The sequence below is a fragment of the Phycodurus eques genome, chromosome 20 (genome assembly GCF_024500275.1).
Source record: "Phycodurus eques isolate BA_2022a chromosome 20, UOR_Pequ_1.1, whole genome shotgun sequence".
Classification (NCBI taxonomy): Eukaryota; Metazoa; Chordata; class Actinopteri; order Syngnathiformes; family Syngnathidae; genus Phycodurus; species Phycodurus eques.
This window is the reverse complement of record NC_084544.1, coordinates 5,932,479-5,957,811: the sequence shown is the minus strand read 5'-3', so window position 1 is coordinate 5,957,811 and position 25,333 is coordinate 5,932,479. Positions and strand designations below refer to the sequence as shown.

Sequence of the window (25,333 nt, the reverse complement as noted above, 5' to 3'; positions counted from 1 at the left end):
GGTTTGTTTTTAAGCAAAATGTCATCATCAATAGGCCCTCCAGAGGGTCTTCGCAGTGCACATATTTCTTTGGTGTACTCAGGCTTGATGAATCAAACTACTCCCGTCCTGCTCTCTCACTTTTCGCTTCATTCATAAACCCAAAATATTTGGGACGCAGCTGATTGGTCAGCGGCATGCGGCGTAAAAATACGACGCACACTTGCTAGCCAATGCAACGCGAGTAGTACGTTCTCTCCCACCCTCTCTCTCTTTCGCTCTCTCACTTTCGGGCTCCCACTTTAACTCACTCTCATTTTTGTGTTGTTTCATTGCAGATAGGATACAATAGGCCAGCTTCAGGGAGAAGTCAGCATCGGCCCAGGTCAACAGTATGTTTTGGAGAACGGGGACAACCTGCGTGAATTGCATTTCGAAGAGGAGCGGTCTTAAATTGTGACTTGGTCCCATTGCTACCTTAAGCACGACCGTCTGTGTAATGTTTTTCCCCTTCTGCTGTTTGTTTGTTAGCGACAAGGAGATGCACTCTAAAAATGAAACTCCATCGACAAATTGATCCAGTGATTGACAGCTTTAATTAATGATCTTTAACCGTGTCCTCTTGGGGATGGGGACGGGGCTGACGTCAGGCCTAATTCAATACGACCAGGTTCAATATTGGCAGTAGTTTTGTCCCGTCCCCCCGTCCCGCACCACCCCCCTCTCGTGTTCTCATGTGCAAGATGTTTACGGCACACGAAGCGAGACAAAAAACTGAAATACAGTACACATAAATCAACCACTGCAGTGATCCAGTGACTCTATGAACTCACTGTTTGTAGGGAACTGGGTTGATTGAGTTTATGGGGGATTTGGAGGAGCAATACTGCCATCTATGGGCGAGTGTAGGTACTCAAATCTCCCAATGGATTACATCATCAGGTTGAGGTTGCTTTTTTTTCCTCTGTTGACGTTCTAGTACAGACAAAGAGAAGCAGGAACAGATATGTTTGGGTTCTGAACTGAACTAAAGTGAACAAAAGGTTTCAGGCATTTTTATTTGTTTTAGTCTCAGATGTTATATTCTAAATTTACATGAGCAGTTGTTTGAGGTTGGGGATTTTAGTTTTCAGTGACATCAATCAAACATTTTACAGTGTTTGTTTTGAATTATACCCATTATATGTCAAAGTATGGCAAACAACTATGTATTATATGTATGTCCAATATTATTTCCTGATTTCTGACTCAACTAAACACGTCGTCTACATTTGCAAGTGTTTTATGTGATTTATATTTAGGGAGTTAATTAATTGCAACGTGCTTTCCCACCTTCAGAAATTCCCCCTCAGGTCATCATGGCTGCAAAATAAATGGTTGGCCCATCAGCTCGTCGGGGCACGGTGAACTTCTGCAGCTTGACTCAAGTACTGCATGTGGGAGAGTGAGAATGTGGTCATACTCGGGTTTCAAAACACCACAACCTTGAGATTACGTTGTCTCATTCAATCTGTGGGATCACACTGCCACCTAGTGTCGAACTAGACACGTGCAGCCCACAATATTATTCCTTTCATGGTAAAAGCTCAATTATGATACAATCGGGGCAAATTTGAACAATTTCCCTCTTTTGCCACCAAGCTCAGCAAAGGCCCGATTTTCGGATGTCTGAAAGATTATCCTGACCTGTGGTGTGGCTGTGTTCCCTCCCTGATCTGCTCAGAAAATAGTCAGAGCCACAATCTTAAATCGTTTTTGTTTTTTTGTTTGTTTCTACCTGTAAGAGGCGCGCGCATAAGAGTTTGTGATCATGGGTTTGACATTTTCAATTGAAAATCAGTCGTGACACAAGCCATTGCACAGGATAACTTGGATCGGAGAAGAGAAGTTATACTCGGATTAGCTTTGACTATCAGTACACTATGTGCGCAACCAGCATTACTTTCCTATACATTTCCAAAAAGGTTCACTTCCATGACTTTCTGTGTCTCTGTTTCAACCCGCTACTAAAACTCTTCAACTCAGCGGTCACTTACCTCTGACAGCATCACGTTTGGTTATGCGCAACCAACTTCCGCGTTTGGCAAAACAGGTCAAAGCACTTCCTTCCGGTTCAGGTGGCTGGCGGGAGACCACAAAGTAGCTGGAGAAATATTAAACAGCGAAACCAACTGTGTGAAACGCAAGGCCCGGGGGCCAAGACGCGGCCCGCCCTATAATTTCAAGGGGCCTGCGTGAGCAAGTCTTGGCGCGTTTACTTCATGTTTTTCTGGATCAAAATTTCAAATTGTCATCACTTCTTATGACGTTGAGGAATTGCAAGCATTTTAAAATAAGAAAGTTGGGAGTGACGCGGGCAGGCGGATGCCTTTAGCGTTTGGACCATTTTCAACTGTACGAAAAACAAGCCGATGTACACAAACTGGGAAAAACATTTGCCAAAAACCCAATCATAATACGGAAACTAGGCCATATAAAAACCGAGGTTCCACTGTATATGTAATGATATGATGAAGCAATTATACATTTATATAGTTTCAGTCATAACGGCCCTCGGATGGAAACCATAACTACAATGTGGTAAAGTAATCACAAATGTGTATGTAAACTATATGATTGTAAATTATAAGTGTACATGTAGTTATATTTATATATTAAAATACATTGATGAATAAATTTGTCATTTTATTAATTATAAACTATTTATTGTAAATATTAAATTACATTATATATATTAAAATATTCTAATGACTCCTTATTTCATTATAATCAACCAATCATTTATTAAATTATTAAAACAATTTAAATACACGTAAAATGTATTTTATCATTCTCAATGAATTAATCAACCAATTTAATGAGATGCATTCATTAAAATAAAATGTAAACATTTATTTTACGTAAACCACTAGAAAAAAAAAGCTAAAATTCATTCAAGTGGTTTATTTAACAGTAGTTGAAGTTATAAGTACCTGTTATTTCTAAAACTGTTTCAATTTGGCAGTTTTTACAGGTAAATCACAATGACTTAAGTCAAGGCACTTTTAAGATTTGAAGCAGTTGTACAGCCACTCAGTACATTAGAGACCAGATATATCCTTAACAGCGGCCATAATAAAATGAACATCCGTGAAAAAAAAATACATCTTATTTTTCTCTCAAACAAGAGAATAACAACTTGAATGAAAAAAAAATTGTCACCTGTCTCCGGTGATTAAAATCCATTTGAAATCTTTCCACATTCAAACATCACATTATTACAGAGAATTCTCAAGAGCAAACTGATGATTTCTGTTGACATGGATGAATTATTTGTTATGTCCGTTTATTATCATAATTGAAGGCGCTGTATCAATTTTATTGCTGTGTGTTGACATTAAAAGCACATGGGAGCTAAAATCCTGTACACATAGAACTACAAAAACCTTGCACAAAATGTCTCTACACGTGGAGACTAGCTTACGGCGGATGTGTGGTGTATTAATAGCCACTTTGGAACAGCAAGTTTAACAAGTACAACAGACACAACCATCGCCTTACATACACCAGTAAAACCAGTGACTACATTTAGGGTACATTCAGTGTCGTCCAGTTAATTGAATGGCTGCTTTTTCAGTGTAACATTTTGCACAAAGATGGTCATCATAGAGGGGAACTGCGCACAGGGAAAACGCGTGCGTCGGCAGAGGAACAAAGATCAGTGGTGCCATCAGTCTCAGGAGTGAGCTTGGCAAAGTTCCGTGGGACTCGGGGTAAATGTCACCGAAGTGTTTTGAAAAACATGCTTAAGTTATTTTGGACAGTGACATCCTTAAAAACAAGGTTCACTTTTAAGGGGCATCTGGATAAGTGAGGTGTGTAATGAGTCACTCGTAGCAGTGGCGGCCACGTGGCTGCTATGAGCACCGCCGGACACATCGCCATCGGTGACTTCCATTGGAAGAGGCTCATCTGAGCAGATCAACACGTCAATTGGTCCCTGGGTGCTCTTGAGGTGGACTTGGAGGCTCTGCAGACAGACACAGGCGGACAATCGTCTCAGAATACAGACAAAACAAAATGTATGGTGACACACTACTTGATAAATTCATCATTCAGGGAATGAGCCAACATATCTTCGGGTGGCTTTATACTACATGGTTCAAGGGACAAACTTAAATTGACCAAGCGGCAAAACTTAAGTCGGGGCACTTGTAAGTCAAGGTACAACAACAGTGAAACATGTCTCCATATGGTACATTGGAGGCCAAGGTTACCTGCATTTTAAACCAGCGGGGGAACAGTCAGTTCAGGACGATAAAACCGTGCTTAACATTGACTATGTGTATCATTTATTTCTTATTGTTTAAACAGGATTTGCACTTGTAAATCCAGCCTTCCTCCTGAATTTTAATTTGCCAGGTTTCCCAATAACTCTGTCCACACCTTATATACTCGCCACTGTAAGCGTCCAACACAAAAGATAAAAAGGGTTTCCAGTTTCCTTCGGTTTACAGTAGCCCCAAACATATATTTATATTTCAAGGTTCCCAACGGCATGCAATGAACTACCATACTTTTAAGTATAGTTTGCGTATCGTCATCACATGGAACAAGAAGATGCACTCAGTTACTACTGTTCCTCTCCCAGTTACTGTTTTTCATTTGTTATATGGCCTAAAAAAGCTTTTCATAACAAATCACAAAAAAGTTACTATAATTTTGATTTTACTACTGCGTTAGTGATAGACGACGACGTGTTCCGACTTGTGTATAATTCAGGTTACGTCGCTCCATCGTACACTGACTCCCCCCTGTGGAGTCAGTTTCTCCTTAAAACTTACCTCTTTTGGGTGTGGAACATTCAGTGTTGTGTCTTCGGGGCCTTTGACCACTAGCACAGTTTGCTCTCTCATTCTGGGAATGGTTTGAATATCCTCATAGGTCACGTAGGCAAATGTGAAGCACGTTATTAAGGAATGCAAATCAACCAGTCATTCGAAATCTAAAATTCTGAAGATGCAGTCTGGCCAAAATAAGCGTGCTGTAAGTATCCTGAGTGATCAATGTGTGAGCAATAAGAGGGCGCAACAAAAGTACAAAAAAAGGATATCTGCTGGTCTGCTCATCCACACATATCCGATGAATCTCCCCTGTGCCTCTTTTGATCAGCTCATCCAGCTTCTTCTCTTCTTCAGCAAGATTATTTATCATTTGAATTGCATCTTTGTTGAGCCAACCACCCCTGTGCACAGATTGCAAACAAGAAAATAGCACTAACGTGACAATGTTCATAAGAACATGCATGAATTAAAACACATAAGCAAATGGTAAACAGATTTTGATGTCTTGACCCTTTGGCATCACAGAAATTTACGGTCGATATAAAAAGCATACACATCCCTGTTAAAATGCTAGGGTTTTTTTATGTAAAAAAAAAAAAGAGACCATTTTCATTGTACTTCTCTCGAAAAGATTTAAAAAAAAAAAAAAAGATTTATCAATGTAGCTGTACAGGTTATGGGTCACATCAACAATGAAAAAAGTTTTGAAAAGACTTATCTTGGTTTCATTTATTATAACACAAAAACGTCGTTTGAACAGGGGCGTGTCGACTTTTTATATCCATTCCACTGTATGTTCAATCACACACACACACACACTTGTACTTACAACCACTGTATGTGATTCTTATATTTCTTTTTGATTAGCTTGATCCCCTCCAGTACGTTTGTGACATCATAGAGACGTCTCTTGGAGGAGCTGAGCTCCTGACTGACGTAGTTCAGGTCCAAGACGCCATCTTCCGACTGCTGGAGCATCGCCAAAAACCTCCTTGTCAACAAAACGAGTGACGTGTCGTTCCGCGGCCTTCTGAATTTGCGGGCACCAAAAGTGATGGGAGGAACTTCGGAGGAAATAGAAAGACCAATTATTATTGAAACTGTAATGTTTTTATGTTAACAAAGATTTGATACACGTATTTATTATTATTGAATGTTTTGCTGCTGTGAGGTAGCTGTAAAGAAGCATTACAAAAATGTTACTTTGGTCTCCTGTGGGGAGAGGTAATGAGCTGGGCTCGTTGACAGCTGACGCCTCGCCATCATCCGGACAACTTGCGTCACCAACATCTTCCAGATCATCCCTGTGCTATGACAAAGTTGCATGCAAATTTCAGAATGTGAAAAACAATGTGGGAGAGAAAAAAAAGACGACAACAATGACACACAAAACTCAACAGGCCATGTCTGCCACTTTGCCAACACAAACTACCACACACATGACTACCAAGATCTACTCTGAACTTTTAACATACTGCAACCTCAACACTTGCCTAGGCAAGATAAAAATGGGAGGTCGACTTTTAAACCCACACGCTGTCAGTCAGGTTACAGTTGTTGTTTACATTGAGAATAATGTGATGCTCTGAAAATGGGGTCACTACCCTTTTACCATCTGGAGCACTTTCTATGGAACATCAAGACCACAAAGGAGAGGAGGACCTGTTTTATATAGTTTTAGCGCACAGGTTCAAGATGTTTGTCCGACATGTTGGCGGTTGAGATTGGAAGGAATCTGCTTCATGGTGCAGCGTCAAGTGGGAAAACTACCTACAGGGACTTGACAGCGCACCCATCTCGGACTGCCACTGTCGAATATTTTTAGAATCGATTATTCTATCAATCATTCCATCAATTATTGTAATAAAAACCCATTACTGTTTATTGACTGATTGTTGTTTTTTTGTTATTCTTCAATGATTACACAAAACCGAATTAACAACAATGATGCAATATCATGCAAGAGGGAATTGTTCCCAACCTTTATTGCTAACTCTTGGGTACTGAGAATTGCGAATGGCTGCTACTATACAATATACAAGAGGCGTGGCTTATTCGAACGGAAAGCACTTCGTGGTGGAGAGGGAGTGATTTCGAGCACAAACTATTATTCCGATTATTTTACCTCGGCTGGCTCATCACAACTTTGATCCGGCCAGGTTAAAAACACTGGGCCGGCCTGTGGAGCCTGCTTCGGATTGTCAAAAGACTCCAATGGCTCCTCTTTTCTGCCGGAGAAGGATGGAACATCGGACGTCCCATCTTCCGAACATGCAATTGTTTCTTCTGATGCCTCAGTTTTAACCATTGCTTCAAAACCCACCGTCGTCGCTCAACATGTCCGGATTTGGCTTTTTTCTATTAGCAGTTCACGTGCGCCACCAGCACAGAAGTAGAATCCACCTTCACCTTCACATTCCAATACGATTATCTACAGACGCTCTGAGACGTATGTTTACACCCGCGTTATTTCTTGCATTAAGCGTAACTCCAATCGTTAAAATCAGCTTTTTAGCTCAATTCTGACCCGACATCTGCGTTAGAAACGACCCGTGACAACCAACGTAAACTAGCTCATGTTGAACGGATGTGACGTAAAACGTCAGACCAATCAGCAGTGGGAGCTGGAGACATGTGACTTGGTATTTAAAGCGCCAATGGATAAATCAAGATTTGACAAAATAACGTTTGGTTTTGCGGTTTATCACAGAGGTGGCAAAAGTACTCACACTCTGTACTTACGTAGAAGCACAGGTACTTCACTTAAATACATTTTAAAAAAGTAACAAGTCCACTCTGAAATGTATTTACGTATAAAAATTGTAAAACATTTTTTTAATAACTGCACAATGAAAAACGAAACTTTCCTGCAGACAAAACTTATATTGCGTATAGAAAGAAAAAAAAAATCACACGTTTCCCCCCCACTAAAATACTTAAAAAATGAGTCTTTCTTGATTTCACTTTACGTAAATAGGCTACTTTTTATTTTAAAATGTATTTTTAGAATTATATACATATATATACATTTCAATGTACCTTGCTGCGACTCCAAATGTTTATTCAAATTGGACGTAGTGTTTTTTAAGATAGATAACACTTTGCCGCCAGCACAAAGTATACAACGAACCGCAATTTTCATCTTTAGCTGACACGAACTCAAAATAATGTCTGTATTCCCAACTTGAAAACGCCAGTCTCTCTACTCCCTCCATTACGAACCCCGCTGCGATGATTGGCTGCAGGACGAGCCCGCCCAATGCAATGTGATTGGCTGCTTACATCCCGGTCGGACATGGCCTACTGCATGCAGGCCAGAAAGTACTTGCCCGGAAAATCGCGCCGGTGCAGCAGCCAATCATATGCAGTGGGGCGTGTCCTGCCTAGAACTCCAGTGGGATGCTTGGTACATACAGGTGAGGTGTCCCCATGCTGAAAACATGACTTGGCGCCTGCGTGACATCACTCCTGAAACGGTATAAAGCAAATACGGTACTGCATCTTTTTACGAAGGGAAACGTAAAAAATAGTAACGCAACGTGACTTGGGTAAATGACTTTAATCTGATTACCGGCGGTCTGGAAACAGCAACACATCCTTAAGTAATAGTTAAAATGTTACTGCCATCACTGCATGTCAATCCATCCATCCATTTTCTTTACTGCTTATCCTCACTAAGGTTGCGGGCTACTGGGCCTATCCCTGCACGTCACTTCATTAATTTAAATGTATTTTCCAGTAACCTGTGATCAACCAGCCATTTTCTAACCACTTAGTCCCATCTGAGTCACGGGTGAGCTGGAGCCTGGTACTGAACAGTGGATGTATCTGTAAATAATGCAGAAAAAAATACATATTACTAGCCTTTGGATTGATTTAAAAGATCGTGTTGTGTTGTGAATGTAAGCATACTGGTTTTGTGTAATTCTAGTCTTCATACAATGAAAATATGAGCTTCCCAAATCATTTGCTTCTATACAATACCGTTTTGGATAAAGCTGTATTACACTGCAATTGAAAACACAATCCTTCCATCCATCCATCCATTTTCTGACCCGCTTCTCCTCACTAGGGTCGCGGGCATGCTGGAGCCTATCCCAGCTATCATCGGGCAGGAGGCGGGGTACACCCTGAACTGGTTGCCAGCCAATCGCAGGGCACATACAAACAAACAACCATTCGCACTCACATTCACACCTACGGGCAATTTAGAGTCTCCAATTCATGCATGTTTTTGGGATGTGGGAGGAAACCGGAGTGCCCGGGAAGAACATGCAAACTCCACACAGGTGGGGCCGGGGATTGAACCCGGGTCCTCAGAACTGTGAGGCTGATGCTCTAACCAGTCAGCCACCGTGCCGCCAAAAACACAATCCTAAAACTTAGAATTTTGTCCTTTCCTTGAAACAAAAATCACAAATGATCCAGAAGCAACTCACAATTAGTCATACAATAAGGCCTACAAATCACTTGATCACAAATAAAGAAGCAGACAGATCAGTCATCATCATCAAACTTGATCTTCTTCCCTTGGAAAGCCATAATTTGTCCTTGCTGCTCTTTTCTTTTCTTGCTGGCCTCCCATGATGGATGCAGGGCCTGTTGTGGTGCCTGATGGGAAAAGCCACCTGGACCGCGACGATCCTGCTGCCTTGTAGCATCGCCTCGGCCACGCCCTCTAAAGTTTCTTCTCTCGGAATCCGAACGTTTTCCATCAGGCCCGTAGTACTTATTGTGCCCCGTTGGTCCCTTCTCTTCCTTTTGGAACTTGGTGCGTTTATCAGAATCTAGGAAGCCCCTGCCCATCGGTTTCCCTTGACCTCTAAACGGCTTCCCTCTTCCGCCCCGACTCGGTTTTGTTTGAGACAAAGAGCAGAAGACAGTCTGAAGTTTGGGTTCTTTTGCCTTTAACCGTGACTCAAGCTCGTCGAGTTCACCCTGAACCTTGTCGGCAGTCTTTAATTTTCCTGCTGAATCCTCTTTACTCTTGTCCCCGTCTTCTGTGTTTTTACTCTTCTTTTTCTTCAATTTGCTCACTTTGCCCACAAAAAAGTCATTATCGCTCTCACTCTCCTCCTGAGAAGACTGCTTGTGGAATCGTTCCTCAGTACTGTCATCAAAGTACGGTTTGTCCTCCTCGTCAGAGAGATCCAATTCGCTCTCTTCTTCTTCTTCTTTTGTGGACTCGGGCACAACTTTCGGTTTATTTTCCTGAGTCTTCGCTTCCGGTTTCTTTGGTCTTACCTGTTCTTTAGGCTCACTCTTTTTGACTGATGCTGGTTTGACAATTTTAGTCTCCACTGTTACTTTCTTTTCGGCAGCTTGAGTAGATTCCATTTTGTCCTCATCAGGTTCAGAAGAAGTTTGATCTTTTGGCTCACTGTCATCATCATTAGGACTTTCCCTCACTTCTTCAGAATAATTTTCTTCCTTCACCATTTCTTGAACCTTTTCAGGCTTAACATCAGGTGAGTGCAGAGCTACCTTTCCAGCTTCATTTTTGACCTTCTGTTCTCCTTGCTTCCATCCCTTCCTCCTCCTCTCATCTCTGAAAGCCTTCACAGCGGCCTGGATGTTCTCGATCTTCTTCTTAAACTGGGGGTGGGAGGCGATGCGAGCTATGGCTCTGTCGGACATGGTCGACTTTGGGTTCTTGCACACCTCGTTGAAGTTGAGATTCTTCTGCAAGGCTGTCTTGGTGACCTGCGGATGGATCAAAATAAGTCTGGTTAAAACGTGTCTTACATTTCTAACAGTTGCAACTCCTCAATGTATTATTTCAGCTGGGCTACATACAAGGTCCGGTCGGAGCACTTTCATTGCGTGGATCTCCTCCAGTAGTCTGGCGGCCCTTCTGTGATTCTTCTCAATGTCCGCCTCATTCCCCTTCTTCTTCTTCAGCCCCGTAATCTGGCGAATGAGCTTCCTGCTGAGCAGTGCCCTCACTCTCTTCACCTCTTTTCTCATATTCACCACCTCATTGTTCAAGTTCAGGACCTCAGGCTGGTTTTTGACTTCAACTTGGTCAGGCTTTTTCTCCGTTTTATCTGTGGGCTGTCCTGCCGCCTCCTCCTCCTCTTCTTTATCGTCACTACAGTCCTCTCCTTCAACATGTTCCGATTCTCCGCCATCTTTTTTCTCTTTGCCATCTTCTATTTCACCTCCTCCTTCCCTTACATCTTCCTTCTTTTGTTCTTTGTTGTCTCCTTCTATGTCTCCACTACGTGAATCTTTTCCCACTTCTTCCTTTTCACATGCCATTTCCTCTACACTGTCATTAGAAGTGGTCATCTGTTAAAACAAACACATTAAATCATTACTTCGCTCCATTCATTGCAGCCATAGCAGGTTCAACTCTCCTGGGAAGGCTTTCCACAAGGTTTAGGTTTTTGTTTTTTTATAAAATTTTTCCAAAGCTAATTGTGAGGTCACATTAACACACTAATGTGTAATTAAGCTCTATAGTAATCATTATTTCGGTATAAATACTATACTTTTGGTAACAGTGGTGGAATGCCTTGATATTTTTATGATGATAAGGTAAACGTTAAGAAACACTGGTAAGTAATTAGGTTGCAAACACTGTATGTCCACAATGTGTATCCTTATGAAAATACTTAAAGCAAACTAAATTGTGACATTTTGGAAAGTCGCTTCCAGTACGATTATACTTTAGATTGTAAGCATTGGTAAAAGCTGCTACGTGATGTGTAGTGAGCCCACAAACGTGGTGTGAGCATGGGCACGTTTTGCCAGGCTGAGCTGAACAAAAGTTGCTTAAATCACCGTCTGAAAAGCAGTAGACTAGCAAAAAGCAGATATTTAGCACAGAGCGATAAAAGCACGTTTAACTATTACAAGCCTTACCGTAAATGACAGACAATAAGCTCTCAACGTGAAGTTAAAGCTGTTAACGCGTCGGGGGCGGCCATGTTTGACGTCGTTTACGGCTCTGATGCCGTCATCACGTCGGACGTCGCGAAAGGGAACGCGGCGTGTCGTGAAAAGGGGAGGGGCCTCGCGCGCGCTGTTATTATTTATTTATTTGTTTCATGTGTATTTAACAATAACAACGGTGGCTAATTCAGGACCTGTGAATATTAGCTTGAGCGAATGACAGCGCCGTGCTCCTGTTACCGCACCGACACATCGGGAAAATCATCTGGGGGAGGATGAAGCGGCGCAATGCGGACTGCAGCAAACTCAGACGGCCGTTAAAACGGAACCGAATTACAGAGGGTATATATAGCAGGTACAGGGGGGGGGGGGAGAAAAGGGAAAAAAAGAGCAAAATGGGTTGGAGGGACGCTATTGTACAACAATGGCGCCTCTCTCAATGTCGACATTGGTCTCGCTCGCTGCGCCCCATTCACGTTTGAACGATAATGTGCGTTTCGAGTGATGGAAACAAGCTAAACTAACATTCTGCTTCATGTTATGGGCGCCCACAAAAGTGTTATTTTGTTCGTGGCTAGCTAGCGTTTGTTCATTCAAATCTGGCTCCGCGTTTAAATCATGTTTGGCAGAAATCGCTCAGTGGCTAGTGTGACTCATCCAACACGATGTGTATATTTTTATTATCATCATTTCAAACGGATGTTTACAAAAAGGCGAATGTTTTGAGATGTGAGATGAAGCTCTCAACATTGCTTTGAGGAATACAAATACTGTATAAAAACATAGCACAATGGTTTGTTTTTGATATAAAAGAAACACATTTATAGAAAAATACATAAAGTATATACTAGAACTAAGTATAGGGACTAAATTCACTATGTTTTCAGAGAGTTCAGTGCAATTTGTATTATTTCTCATCTTTAATGGTTGGAGCAATTAAGAAACAGTTTGAGGATGCAAGATTTCAGCTAATCACATACACTATTGTGATATTATATGACTATACTTAGCACTTTGTACAAATATAACTAGCACGGACAGCATACTTTATCATGACTGTATGCATCTATTGTATCTAATGATTTACTGTATCTCAAATAATGCCGACTGCAACATAACTATTTAGCCCGAATCCACGTCATCGAAATCTGCACTCAGCAATTAGAAGTAGCTCACTTTTGTCCCAAACATAATTATCTCCAGAGTGTGTCTTTTGTCTTCCTCTTCCCTGCAGTACTTTCCTGTATCTGAAGTTCCTGGTTGTGTGGGTGTTAGTTCTGCTGGCTGACTTTGTGTTGGAGTTCAGGTTTGAGTATCTCTGGCCTTTCTGGCTTTTCCTTCGCAGCGTCTACGATTCCTACAGATATCAGGGACTGGTAAGGGTGTGTTTTGTGTTGTTTTGGTAATAATAAAAAAACAAAATCTGTGCATTCCCAAAGATGCTTGTATTTGTAGCTGCACATTTTATAGAATGATAAACTTTCCGCCCCCACCCCTCCTCCCCCTGTTTCAGGCGTTCTCGTTCTTCTTTGTGTTTGTGGCACTCACGTCAGACATCATCTGCCTCCTCTTCATCCCTGTCCAGTGGCTTTTCTTCGCTGCCAGCACCTACGTGTGGGTTCAGTATGTGTGGCACACAGGTTAGCTTATTTTATAACCGACCTTTTTGTTTTATAGCGGAACAGAGGTGACAGTTGTATTTGGCATGAAGTCCTGGCCTTAACGCATTAAAGGAGTGAATTTGCAGAAGAAAATCTTTGACAGTGCATGCATGTGTGTTCCACGCAGAGAGAGGAGTGTGTCTCCCCACTGTGTCGCTGTGGATCCTGTTTGTGTACATCGAAGCTGCCATTCGCTTCAAAGACCTGAAGAACTTTCATGTTGACTTGTGTCGACCTTTTGCTGCTCACTGGTAAGTCTTTCAATCACTCTCGACAGTATTCATATGGTGGATAGAAAGGGGCTCTTCAACCTTTCAGCATTTTGCGATGGAGTACCTTTTAAAATGCCCTTGTGGGTCACTGCCATAATAATGAATATTAAATCGTGACTGTATTAATGACACAAATCTTCAAGGAACTGTACATTTATTTACAAATCAAGTGTTTTATTTAGTCATTTAAGGAGACATGGTATTTTGATTTCCCCCCATTTTACATTTTTCTTCAGTGAAAATACACAAAGGATCAAGAATTACAGGACTTATTACCCCCTTGTTTCACTCTGGTTCAAATCATGTTGTTTTGCGCAGGTGTTTCTGTCTTTTCCCAGCCCCTCTCGCAACAGTGTTTTTGTGTGAAACATATAGCAACATCTTGTGGTATTATTACCTACCAAGATTTTAGGTTATATTACATTTGATCGGGACCCAGTACAGAGAAGGAAGTATACACATGCAGCATCTTTCTGGACCAGTTAGGGAATTATTTAGACCCATTTCTTGGCATCATTTGTCTCCCCCACATTTTCTTTAATGAACTCAATAACGATGAATACAGAGCAAAAGTGATGCAGTTTAGTTTCATTATTAGTTTTTATTTATTTATTTATTTTTTGCTTCCTGCCAGTATTGGCTACCCAGTGGTGACTCTTGGCTTTGGCTTCAAGAGCTACGTGAGCTACAAGATGCGGCTAAGGAAACAGAAAGATGTGCAAAAGGAGAACGAGTTCTACATGGAGCTTCTACAACAGGCTCTACCTCCAGAGCAACAGATGCTGCAGAAACAAGAAAGGGAGACAGAAGAGGGTGAGACGTGCTCACACATAGCTGGCAATACCAATAATGACATCTTAGATTTTTATAGCACCTTTTTGTGAAGGTTTTGAATGGAAGGCGGGGCAATTAGAGGGATAATGCAGACAAAGACCAGCTTCCACAAAAATCCTTTTGCTATCTTCTAATACTACTTGTATGTCTCTTCAGCTTCAGCTAAAGCGATTTCTGAAACAGAACCCTCCAATGGGTCTCAAAACGGGGGACCCCCAAGTAAGAAAAATACCCCAGTCCCGTTACCAGAACTGGAGTACCGGGAAAAAGGGAAGGACAGTGCGGCAAAAGAGCGTGAAAGCAAAAAACAAAACACAGTTGGAATCAATAACAACAACATTATACACTCACTGGACTCCAAACTACAGGAGACGGAATATATCGAGAACTGCATCAGGGCAAAGAAACTGAGCAACGACGTGGCGGGAGAGAATGCGCACGGCGACACCAACGCCCTTGCCGCTTCCAAAGAAGAAGTGGCAGGAAGCGGGAAGAACTACAAAAATGCCTCCGGGGGTGGTGTCTGCAACTCATCACCGCGGAATCACAGTTTCAGTAACGGCAGCATTCCGACGGGTTCATCGTCCAGTAAGAATGACAAAAAGCAGAAGGGCGCCGGGAAAAGTCAGAAGGACCCATTGGAAAACTGCATCCCCAACAACCAGTTGGGGAAGATGGATGCTTTAGTACGGTAAGAGGAATTGTCTGGGAATTTAATTAATCTAAGAACCTTGGTTTAAAGGATTACAACAATGTGTTTCTCATTTAAACGTACCTATTGTGTGGGGTATAACAGGTTGTCATTGGGGGGGGGGGGGGGGGGGCACCCTTAAGTTTACTATTTTACCATTGTCATTTGATTTTAAACTTTAAGAACATACCTGTTCCCCTTTAACCCTGGATAAGGTACAAATGGTTACCAAGGAGACCAATAAGTAGTAGTTACGGACATAAATAAACTCCTACTGATGACAGTGTGCCCTCACTGTCTTTCCCCCCTGCTGTGAAAAGGATGGAGCAGGACGTAAAACGCCTCAAGGCAGACCTGCAGGCCAACAGGCAGGTGGAGTCGGATTTGCGGAGTCAGCTGTCCTCTCTGAGCAGTCAAGACAGCAGCCTCCGCTCTGAACTGGGCCAGCTCCAGCAGGACAACGAGCTGCTCCAGAACAAGTGGGTAGAACGGACAGCCATACAATCAAAAACTAATTTTAGCCACTGCCGCTGTAAGGAGTCCACATGAGGGACAACAAACACCAAATGCCCCCCAAAAAAACTAACAAACAGCAGAGCTATAGGTGCATGTTTGCGAAAACCTGTGCAAACGTGGCAGGAAGATGAAAGTTCTCAGGACTGTTTCAAGCTCCCTCTTGCACACTGTGTTCACAATTGCAAGATTTCCGTTTATTACCATCATTTTTTTCTTTATGTAACACACTGGTGAATCTAAAATCCATTTTAGTACTAGTCAAATTTGACCCAAAACGGCCTCAGTGTACACAAAATGTGTAGCACAAAAGTTTTTATTTTATTTTAATATTTTCATTTTTATGTCTTGTGTTAGACAAAAGTAATCAAATTTCAGAGTGAAAGAATAACACTATTTTTTTTTTTTTTTTAATTACAGTCAAATGTCAAAACAGATCAAATTTGACCGGAACAGTATCTAAAGTTTAACGTTACAATCCGCTACTGTAGGCTTCACAGTTCCATGCAGGCCAAGCAGAAGGATAAGCAGACCATCTCCCAGTTGGAGAAGAGGTTAAAAGCTGAGCAGGAAGCTCGGGCCCTGGCTGAAAAACAGCTGGCTGACGAGAGGAAGAGGAAGAAGATGGAGGAGGCCACGGCTGCCAGAGCCGTGGCCTTGGCCGCAGCCACCAGGTGCTCATTACAGCAGAAATATATATGCAACCAGTAAATAGCAGCGCACAAGATAGGTTTTTTTGTTGCTAAGATTTGTGTATTCTCTTCCAGAGTGGAGTCAACTGATTCTCTGCGTGGTCGTATCAGAGAGCTCGAGACAGAGTGCCAGAAGCTCAGCGTGGACATGAAAGTTAAAGAGGAGCAAATTAGAGATTTGGAGGGCAAATGCCAGGTAGGACTGAGGAGTATTCATACAGTCGTTGCAATTTCATATGAGCGCGCCGATCATGACTCGGGAATCTCGTGTGCAGGAATTGCGGAAGTACAAAGAGAACGAGAAGGACACAGAGGTGCTGATGTCTGCGCTGTCAGCCATGCAGGAGAAGACGCAGCACCTGGAGAACAGCCTGAGTGCCGAGACCAGGATCAAGCTGGATCTGTTCTCTGCACTGGGGGACGCCAAGAGGCAGCTGGAGATAGCGCAAGGTAGAGGCACTCTGAAGCCACAGCGTATCCATCAAACCGTCCATTTTCGATTGCCTTTGACCTTGTTTGGGTCGTGGGTGAGCTCTGGGCGAGAGACTTGCATGTAGAAAAACAAGTCTTCGCACATATGTACAATTTAGAGTTTTCAATTAATCTAACGTGCATGTTTATTTTTTTTGGGGGGGGGGGGGGGGGGGGAATAAAGCAGTAGCCCACAACTTTGTCCCTCACGGTCCTGTCTGTTCCCGCTCATTCAGGTCAGATCCACCAGAGGGAGCAAGAGATTGCAGAGCTCAAGCAGAAGATAGCGGAGGTGATGGCAGTGATGCCAAGCCTCTCGTACTCGGCAGACAGCAGCAACCTGAGCCCCGTGACCCCGCACTACTCCTCCAAGTTCATGGACAATAGTCCCTCATCCCTGGACCCCAACGCCTCAGTCTACCAGCCCCTCAAAAAATGACTGGACTGAATTGTCTTTTTTTTTTTTTTAGGAAAAGATGTTTCAGTTAAGGGTTCATTCTGAGTTTACAAGCATCTGACAGATTTTGCACTGAGGGACACAACTCCATACATATCTGCATTTGAAGCGAGGTTTTTTTTTTTTGAGAGGGGTTGTGTTGTTCAACCATTTCAGCAGTTTCATTTAACTAAATGAGGGGAAAGAGGAATAGTTTGTTGGCTAAATGAAGAAAGAACCATTGTGGGTTGCTTTGCGTCAGTGTTTTCCTGAAGGGGCTTTTTTCCCCCCCCTTATGAGTCAACGTGTGCTTTAACTTAAAGGCACTTAAAGACATCAATTTGAGAGATACATGAATGTAAAACTATTCATGCTTTGCCATCACTTAACATTAAGCGGTGATTGTTTCGTTTTACCCCTTTAAAAAAATATATAAAAGTATAATTTACTTGCTCGGTTGATTGATAATCTAAATGCTGTAGTTGTGACCTCTCCAAGATTAATCAAGGCACTGCCAAAACATGATATCACCTTGTTTGCTGCAAATACATTTTCTCCATGTAGACTAAATTACAAGCTGTTAGGCCATAACCTTCAATGAATTTGACGATGTCCGGTTGTTGTTGTTGTTTTAATTTTGCAGATTTTACAGTGCCTTTCAATTCTGCAATTTCTCGATAAGCTGCAGCTGGGTGCGTTTGGCTATTTTTTCATATCTAAAGGCAAATAACGATTAAGTGTCACCAGCTCAAAGAAGAACTTGTTTTGCAATTTACAGACTTAAATATGACAGCCTGAGTTTTGTGTAAAGGGAAACAGTCCATTTTTGTAGTGACAGTCTTGGTGTGCCAAACATAAACCAAACTGATTGTCTCCTCATGCCAAAAAGATGGCATCAATTTGTTTACAGCAATGTACATTAACTTTCGGAGGAATGTTCCTTTGTTTATTTAAGTGCCAAGTGTTACTGTGTGTTATCCATTCTTACTTCAATTGATGTAACTAGCATAAAAATTGTTTCAAAAAGGTGCTGTTTTATTATTTTTGCGTCACTAGAACGTCTGTAGATAGTTTATGAGGCTGATGGTGATGAAGCAGCAGGTTGTCACTTTGTGTTATTCATGTATTTATTTGTGGATTTAATTATGAGGCAGTATTTTTGTATTTCTCATCACGTTCTGTTGACTGCTCTACTTTCCAACCAGGTGGGATTCTGTGAATGTGAACCATTTTGATCATGTTTGTGCTTTCATGAGACCTACCTGGATCGGTCTGTCTTTGTAAATGCAGTTGACAGAAAAAGAAAAAGAGAGACCAAGAGAGGTCAAAGTGATTTGTGTGTGGGTTGTTTTTCTATTTCCAACATCTCATTTTACTCAGTGACGGTGTCACACCTTTCAGTTTGCTCATCACTATTAAAGAAAGTCTTGTTGGAGGCAGTGCAAGCCATTCAGATTGTTTGTCATAATCTTTGTGTCTGGTATTATCTAAAAAAAAAAAAAACGTTTTTGATGACCTAAAAATGGTATCATGCCTAAACGATCATTCCAGAATTGGAGATTTGCTGTCTCCTGTGAAATGCACAATTTAAAAAAATAAATAAAATAAACCTGCAAATCAGCTATAGTATAATCTAAAATAGCAAATAGTGCTTGAGCACTGGCTAAAATGGCGTTTTTGTAGTCAGTCCCTCTTGATGACCAACTTAGATAGATTAAAAAAGATATATCTTTTTGGGTATGATTTTGTTGAGGTCTTCTTTTTAATTGTTAAAAAAAAAAGGTTTTTTTCCACAGACAATTTAAATACCGTAGTAGTCATTTGGGGGGGTTGTTAAATGAATGAAACCCACAAATGTTGCAAGATAAACAAAAGATAACTGACTAACAACTATAACTTGTTAAATGGATATAAAACCTAACGCTTTACTTTCCGATATACTTTGAATGCAGCTTCACTGGCTTTATTGCGTTATTTCGTGTGAGTGCTTAGATTTCAGACAGCGATGAAGGCACCACGAGGACGCACTCGCCACCAAGAGTTCGCCGGTCAACACTTGTCAAACTTCATTTCACCTCTCCGGATTTTCTGCACGTTTTACGCCGATATGGATGCCTTGAAGTCGGCTGGGAGAGCAATTATCCGAAGACCCAGTGTGGCTAAACAGTCTTGGACTGTCGGAAGACACCGAAGTAAGATGTACATATGTTTTGTTTTGTGTGTTTTTTTTTGGTTTGTTCCCCCCCCCGAAAAACTAAACTAAAAATAAAAGTCGGTGCAATTTAATTCATTTGATCGCCAATCAGGTTGATATTGCATGAATATATTTTTTGTTTTGACTTATTTTGTGTAAAGATTATCCACTCAAATATGTATGTAGACCTTCTCAAATTTCTCATAGTTTGTTTATTGAGAATGGAGTGACAACTTTAAGTAACAAGTACATTTTCCTGATGTGATGTCACTGACTGTTTATTGCTTTGCTATAAAGTGTTTTTGCTTTTAATTTTAATTAAAGATACACTGAGCACTCTTTTAACACTTCCACTTCCTTTTGACCGATACAATGTCAGAGGAGGGTCTCAAATTGAATAGAATAGAATCACCTTTTATTGTCATGATAGGCACCCGGAAAACATAGTGGTGGTATATTTGTATCTCCAAAACAACTACTTTTCAGGTGTTTAGAATGTTACCGACAAGTTGCAGCCGTCAGCCGTGCCCATCAAAGTCTGTGCTAGCGCCGAGCCCCCGACAAGATAAAAGGCTAAAGCTAACGACTGTGGTTACATCATCTTCCCAAATGTTACTTTTAAGCGCCATGACTGATGCAATTACCCCAAAAAAAAAAAAACGTTTTTTTTTTTTTTTTTTCTTTTTTTAAAAAGATGCGCTGACGAGACAGTGTAATAAGCGGGGACTATTCTGGGAACTTACCTTCGCGGCTGACGTGCTTCCTTCTGCAATGAAGCGTTGCGACTAGCGATTTTTAACAAAACAGGCGGACTCGAATGTATCTAACCTAACGATTTTCACTTGTTTTTATTTGTAAACGGAGACTTTCAATCTTCAGATGTTCGCAATGCCACGAGGCTCCCGCAAGGTCAAGAAGAGGTGGAATTATTTGACACTTCTAAGACAGTTGAAGTGTCCGAGAGAGTTAACCCGCAAAAGTTGCATCAAGGCAACTGGCTTGTTCTTGTTTGTTAAAAACGTTTCACCTTTAATCCAAAAGACTTCTTCAGTTTTAAATTTTAGGTGTGGAATCTCCCCGTTTAACATTTGAACAATTATGATGACATATCAACAAAATCATTAAAAAAAAAAAAAAAAAATCTGATTTAAAACTTGTCTGTAATTGGCTGGATTTTTTTGTTTCTTCGAAGGAGGTATTTTATGGTAATCGTGTTGTTAACACCGATTATTAGCGGAATTAAGGCTTCCTGGTAAATGCGGCTACTGACCCACTTATTAGAAGCAGCACATTGTCGTATAGATTACAGTACTGTACAGGATTGGGCTTCGGAGAACACATTCCTCACCAGGGCCGAGCTGTATGTATTAACAGACTTCCCAGGTTTTACCCAGGCCTAGCTTGCATAAAGTTACAATGATACTTGTAGTTAAATGTATTCACGGCTGGGCCATTTACACATATTAAATGGTACCAGCTGTTCATCAAGTCCAGCACCACCATTTAAATAGAAGAAACTTCAAGTACTTTTTGCTCATCCACCCCCTCAACTGCACTTGTAATCCACTTTCAGTGGTAAATATGCACGTTAATCTATACGTCGTGCCTTGGTTACGTACATTTACTTAGATTTTTTTGTTTGAATGTTTGGCTCCAGAGGTGCATGGACACAGTTGACGGTTTCCATGGAGATTGTGTGTTTACCCAACTGTCTGCCCTTTTGGACCATCATGGAAATAGATGCTCCAGAGTCTCAACTGATGGATAGAATATTCACTTGCTTCGATACCACTCTTTATATGGCTGTTTTTTTAAATTTTTTAAATTATTATTATTATTGCTCACAGTGTGACTTTATTTTAGCTGCCATGTATGTCAAGCCTCCCCCCTCACCCACCCTTTCCCCTCCTTTCTTGCTCTTAGGAAATGAATGTTAACACAGCTCCAGAGTCAGGGCTGGACGGTACCAGAACTGATAAGAAACCACACGGCTGCTCCTTCAGCAGTTACAATATGCTCCTCACTCCTTTCTCAGTTAGAGCCTCGAAAAGTGTGAAGAGTCCGAAGTTGATTACATTTGTATTATATTTTTGATAAAACGGAACAGCAATGTGCAAGGTTTGCAACTCAAAAGATAAGAGCCACAACGACTACGACATTGAGAAGAAAATCAAGTAATAGATGATATGGTTAAAAGAAAAATGGTGATTGTGAATGTTTTAGTACAGCTAATGAACTTAAGTGTTGATGTTACAGGTTGTATGACATGACTTTTGACTTGCGGAACCCAAGTAATGACTTGACTCGACTTGCTTGATTGCTGCCACAGTAAATTGGAACTTGCTTGAAATTTGAAGGTTAAGACTTGAGATTTACTTAATAACCTGCACAAAATGTCATCTACTCCCACCTCTGGCCATGACTATAAAGCAGCATCACCCATTGATTTAGTTACACAATGTCTTCATTTTAAATTCGACAGAGCTTTCAGAGAACTGGACCGACACAAGAGAGACCATCTTGGCGGGGATGACCTTTAACATCCGTCACCTCGGCATGACCTTAGTGGACCAGCCCAAAGGCGAGGACCTGGCAGCGGCGGCAGTAAAGAGGATTGTTGCCACGGTAAGAGTGAAAACTCTCGGGTTGTGCGTGCAACGCACTCTTAATGCACCCACGGGCTATGTAAGGGTTTGTTTACTAGTGGTGACGTCAAGGTTAAAAGGTCGATTGGAAGACGTCAGATTTGCTTTGTTTGTCAGGCTAAAGCCAGTGGGAAGAAAGCGCAGAAAGTCGTGCTTAAAGTGTCCACTCAAGGGATCACCCTTTTCGACCGCTCCACCGACAGTTTCATGGAAAACATCTCCATATACAGGTAATGTTTGTGCCAGTTGTCATCACGTGTGCTACATTTGTCTTAATTTCTCACCGCGCTCTTGCAGAATATCCTACTGTACGGTGGACAAAGTGCATGACAGACTGTTTGCGTTTATCGCTCAAAACACCCTCAACGGGACACTGGAGTGCCACGCCTACCTGTGCTCCGCGAAGAAAGTGGTGAGCAACGGTGCTCTCTTTATCTGTCCAGTTAGTCGTCGTAGTTGTTTGACAAGAACGTGTTCTAATTCATGTTTGTATGTTGTCTGTCATAGGCTCGTGCTGTAGCTTTGACAGTAGCTCAGGCTTTCGGAGTGGCTTTTGAACTTTGGCAAGTGAGAGTAGAAGGTACGTATAGAATAACAATAATTATAATAATAGGGCAGAATTTGCCTTACGAACCAAGTCAGCGACGGCATGATTCTCGGATGTGCTGAAAGATTATTCTCACCTGACCAATTATCCTGTCGAGTGATTTATCCTCCCCAATCTGCTCGGAAAAGGGTCCTGAACTTCCTGAACGTAGATGTCGTTTATGGCCTGTGTTCTAGAGAAAAGAAGGCGAGTCCAGTCCGATTCAGGCGAGGAGGTCGGCGGTAGTTCGCACTTCGAGAGATCCTCCAGCCCCAAAGCCAAAGGTATCACCGCTGCCACCACCTACGACCACAACAATAATACACATTATTTTCAATAACTGTAACTCTGACAGTCTCCATGAGAACTTATATATTGTCTTCTATCCTGCAAGACGTGGCCACCTTCAACCTGTTGGACTTGGAGGACAGTTTCGTAGCAGAAACCAATGGGAATGTTGATCAGCTGGACAACCACAGGACATCTGAGCGTAATAATAATCCATCTTGGGTAAGATACAGAATTGTGTCACAATTACAAAAAGTTACTTTATGATGTCTGAGGACGTAAAGCTTTTTGTTTTTTTTCTTCAAAATGTAGAAACTACACAATGATTTGGACGAAGCCTTCTCCAGGTGAGCTTGGCGTATTTTAAGTATTTTCGCTTTTTTTGTGGAACTAATTCCCCTTATAAAATCACACACTTATTTAGTTTGACCCCTTGCTTGTTGATTTCTGTGTACTACTGCATGATGAAAACCAAGCAAATAGTTGAATTGACCACCAATAACTGCAATACAATAGTCAATATACTTACAGTGTACAATACCACCTCATGATCTAAACAACAAATTATGCCAATATCTTGTCAATTATAATAATTTTACAAGCTAAACTTTGGTGTGTTTGTGTCTTCAGCTGTGCGCTGGACAGCTCTGGTTCAGTTCCAGGTGACGAGTATCGCTGTCAACAGTTTTGTGTCATAACCCTAATGATTAACACAAATCACTTTGCGCCTCAAAAACACTGTCGCATAAATTTGCGCTTGGCTGGTTTTAATAATGTGATTTATTTCATTTTGCTCTAATTTCCTCTGAAAAAAAAAACAGAATCTGATTAATTTTTGGCTTCGTACAATCTGATTGATTTCCTTTTCAAGGGAACTGAATATGTTGAAAGCAAAGTTGTATTTACATGTTCGATTAAATGTGACTTGTTTATTTGTCGCACCCCACCCACCCCACCAGACTAGCCGTGTCGCGTACTAACTCGGAGATCCTGGACGTTGGGCTGATACCCCAAGACTGGCTGAGGGCACCCGATTGGGGCTGCACCAATGGAACCACCCCTGGCCGCTCTTTGAGAATGACATTCTCAGTTTCTGATCACCTTTAAGCAAGAGGCAGTTTCAAATGTACGTACAGCTGATGGGAATTGTTGTGTATTTATGGCCACGACATGGGCTGGAGACCCATAGTCGTAGTAATTTTCTGCTTCAAATATCCATTTATATCCATTCCCAAAAGCGTCATGTTAAAATAAGCAGAGTAATAGTGACTTTAATTTAATATGCACTTGTATGGAGCATGTTGACCTCAGTAAATTCAGTTTATTGTTTATTTTAAATTTTTTTGTGCTGTTTTTGTGTTGTAATAATAATAGAGCATTCCCCATGAATTGCGAAAATCTGCAAGCCAAAAAGGTTTGTAATTGTGTATTGATGCCACCAGATGGCGGCAAAGCACTTCTTTCTATTAGACAAGGCTACGACCTGACGAAATGAAGCTCCTCCCTTTAGTTCAATACAGTTCCACAAGATTGCACCAAAGCAATATTTTGTTTATACTAGATATGGCTTTGGCTTGAGCAGAAAAACAGTGAATAGATGACTTTTTTAGTGAATAACAGAGGTTAGAACCCCCATAAAAATCTTGCAAATAGCAAATTCATGAATGCCTAACTGTGACTGTGGAATTCCCTAGTTTTTTTGGTTTTGTTTAGTTTTTTGGTATGATTAACATGACTAAGACAATCTTTAATAAGCAATAATAAAAGCTGCACAGATCAAAAGAAGTGTGTGATCTGTGCAACTATGTGAGTAATCTAATGTGATGATTGTGAGCTACAGGACAGCTGATCTTGTGCGTACATTATTTTATGACATTAATTATTGTATTAAAAGTATTAACTCTTAAGTCGGTTGGTGTGTATTTTTTTCCCCTCATTCATTTTCCATCTATAAATACGGAGGCTACGCTGTATTTTTAGTGACGTCTGAGACACTAAAAAAAACAAACGATTGGGAGAAAAGTGCAGTTCACTATTTAACCAGCAGGTGGCAATGTTGCACCAGAGCCGTCAAACGGGGACTTGTCTTGACATTCTATGTACCGTTCACTGCCAGGAGATGTCTTTTGTCGCGAAATATCTGCGGGCTTTATTGTCCTACATTCAAAGTGAATATATTTGTTGTGACTTAAGATATTGGCATACACACGCAGCCACACGTAAGGAAAGACGTTTCCGGCATTTACTTGAAATCCAGTTTAAGATCCAAGTACTGTAAATTGTCCTCACTAGTAAGATAATTCAGCCCACTAGTAGAAAAATGCACAAAGAGCTTCCAACACACACACACA

General features: G+C 41.3%; 4 protein-coding genes across 5 annotated transcripts; 2 read left to right on the top strand and 2 right to left on the bottom strand.

Annotated features, from left to right (window-relative positions):
• Positions 1 to 2,924: 2,924 nt before the first annotated feature.
• e2f3 (E2F transcription factor 3) lies at positions 2,925 to 7,381 on the bottom strand. 2 transcript variants are annotated; one of them, XM_061664845.1, is made up of 6 exons: positions 6,928 to 7,381; positions 6,006 to 6,111; positions 5,632 to 5,866; positions 5,072 to 5,203; positions 4,803 to 4,917; positions 2,925 to 3,988 (listed from the first exon to the last, which is right to left on the bottom strand). In XM_061664845.1, the coding sequence occupies exons 1-6, from the start codon at positions 7,108 to 7,110 to the stop codon at positions 3,791 to 3,793; spliced, it is 969 nt and encodes a 322-aa protein (XP_061520829.1). In that variant the 5' UTR covers positions 7,111 to 7,381; the 3' UTR covers positions 2,925 to 3,790. The 2 variants fall into 2 exon arrangements, with proteins under 2 accessions (XP_061520829.1, XP_061520830.1); XM_061664846.1 differs by having other exon boundaries at positions 6,006 to 6,106.
• Positions 7,382 to 7,911: 530 nt separating this feature from the next.
• On the bottom strand, positions 7,912 to 11,751 carry srfbp1 (serum response factor binding protein 1). Its single transcript, XM_061664792.1, has 3 exons — positions 11,670 to 11,751; positions 10,599 to 11,093; positions 7,912 to 10,505 (listed from the first exon to the last, which is right to left on the bottom strand). The coding sequence occupies exons 2-3, from the start codon at positions 11,091 to 11,093 to the stop codon at positions 9,300 to 9,302; spliced, it is 1,701 nt and encodes a 566-aa protein (XP_061520776.1). The 5' UTR covers positions 11,670 to 11,751; the 3' UTR covers positions 7,912 to 9,299.
• Positions 11,752 to 11,861: 110 nt separating this feature from the next.
• On the top strand, positions 11,862 to 18,718 carry LOC133395507 (macoilin-1-like). Its single transcript, XM_061664465.1, has 11 exons — positions 11,862 to 12,054; positions 12,934 to 13,075; positions 13,213 to 13,339; positions 13,488 to 13,611; positions 14,267 to 14,445; positions 14,623 to 15,157; positions 15,478 to 15,636; positions 16,162 to 16,344; positions 16,438 to 16,558; positions 16,638 to 16,812; positions 17,070 to 18,718. The coding sequence occupies exons 1-11, from the start codon at positions 11,975 to 11,977 to the stop codon at positions 17,270 to 17,272; spliced, it is 2,028 nt and encodes a 675-aa protein (XP_061520449.1). The 5' UTR covers positions 11,862 to 11,974; the 3' UTR covers positions 17,273 to 18,718.
• A 566-nt stretch (positions 18,719 to 19,284) lies between these two features.
• ldlrap1a (low density lipoprotein receptor adaptor protein 1a) lies at positions 19,285 to 24,892 on the top strand. The gene is made up of 9 exons (XM_061664840.1): positions 19,285 to 19,461; positions 21,946 to 22,088; positions 22,226 to 22,338; positions 22,406 to 22,520; positions 22,616 to 22,688; positions 22,892 to 22,978; positions 23,089 to 23,204; positions 23,295 to 23,329; positions 23,942 to 24,892. Exons 1-9 carry the CDS (start codon positions 19,377 to 19,379, stop codon positions 24,087 to 24,089), a joined length of 915 nt encoding a protein of 304 aa, XP_061520824.1. The 5' UTR covers positions 19,285 to 19,376; the 3' UTR covers positions 24,090 to 24,892.
• The last annotated feature ends 441 nt before the right edge of the window (positions 24,893 to 25,333 follow it).

What these genes read in the sequence shown, in the direction of transcription:
- srfbp1 (XM_061664792.1), bottom strand. Translation starts at nt 11,093, where the DNA reads ATGACCACTTCTAATGACAGTGTAGAGGAAATGGCATGTGAAAAGGAA. An exon ending in AAGTGCTCCGACCGGACCTT is followed by an intron (nt 10,506 to 10,598) that starts GTATGTAGCCCA and finishes ATCCATCCGCAG; the next exon opens with GTCACCAAGACAGCCTTGCA.
- ldlrap1a (XM_061664840.1), top strand. Translation starts at nt 19,377, where the DNA reads ATGGATGCCTTGAAGTCGGCTGGGAGAGCAATTATCCGAAGACCCAGT. An exon ending in GAAAACATCTCCATATACAG is followed by an intron (nt 22,339 to 22,405) that starts GTAATGTTTGTG and finishes GCGCTCTTGCAG; the next exon opens with AATATCCTACTGTACGGTGG. An exon ending in TGTGCTCCGCGAAGAAAGTG is followed by an intron (nt 22,521 to 22,615) that starts GTGAGCAACGGT and finishes TGTCTGTCATAG; the next exon opens with GCTCGTGCTGTAGCTTTGAC.
- LOC133395507 (XM_061664465.1), top strand. Translation starts at nt 11,975, where the DNA reads ATGAAGCGGCGCAATGCGGACTGCAGCAAACTCAGACGGCCGTTAAAA. An exon ending in CCTACAGATATCAGGGACTG is followed by an intron (nt 13,076 to 13,212) that starts GTAAGGGTGTGT and finishes CCCCTGTTTCAG; the next exon opens with GCGTTCTCGTTCTTCTTTGT. An exon ending in GCAGCTGGAGATAGCGCAAG is followed by an intron (nt 16,813 to 17,069) that starts GTAGAGGCACTC and finishes CCGCTCATTCAG; the next exon opens with GTCAGATCCACCAGAGGGAG.
- e2f3 (XM_061664845.1), bottom strand. Translation starts at nt 7,110, where the DNA reads ATGGTTAAAACTGAGGCATCAGAAGAAACAATTGCATGTTCGGAAGAT. An exon ending in TCTCCCCACAGGAGACCAAA is followed by an intron (nt 5,867 to 6,005) that starts GTAACATTTTTG and finishes TTTCCTCCGAAG; the next exon opens with TTCCTCCCATCACTTTTGGT. An exon ending in AAGAATCACATACAGTGGTT is followed by an intron (nt 5,204 to 5,631) that starts GTAAGTACAAGT and finishes ATCTGTGCACAG; the next exon opens with GGGTGGTTGGCTCAACAAAG.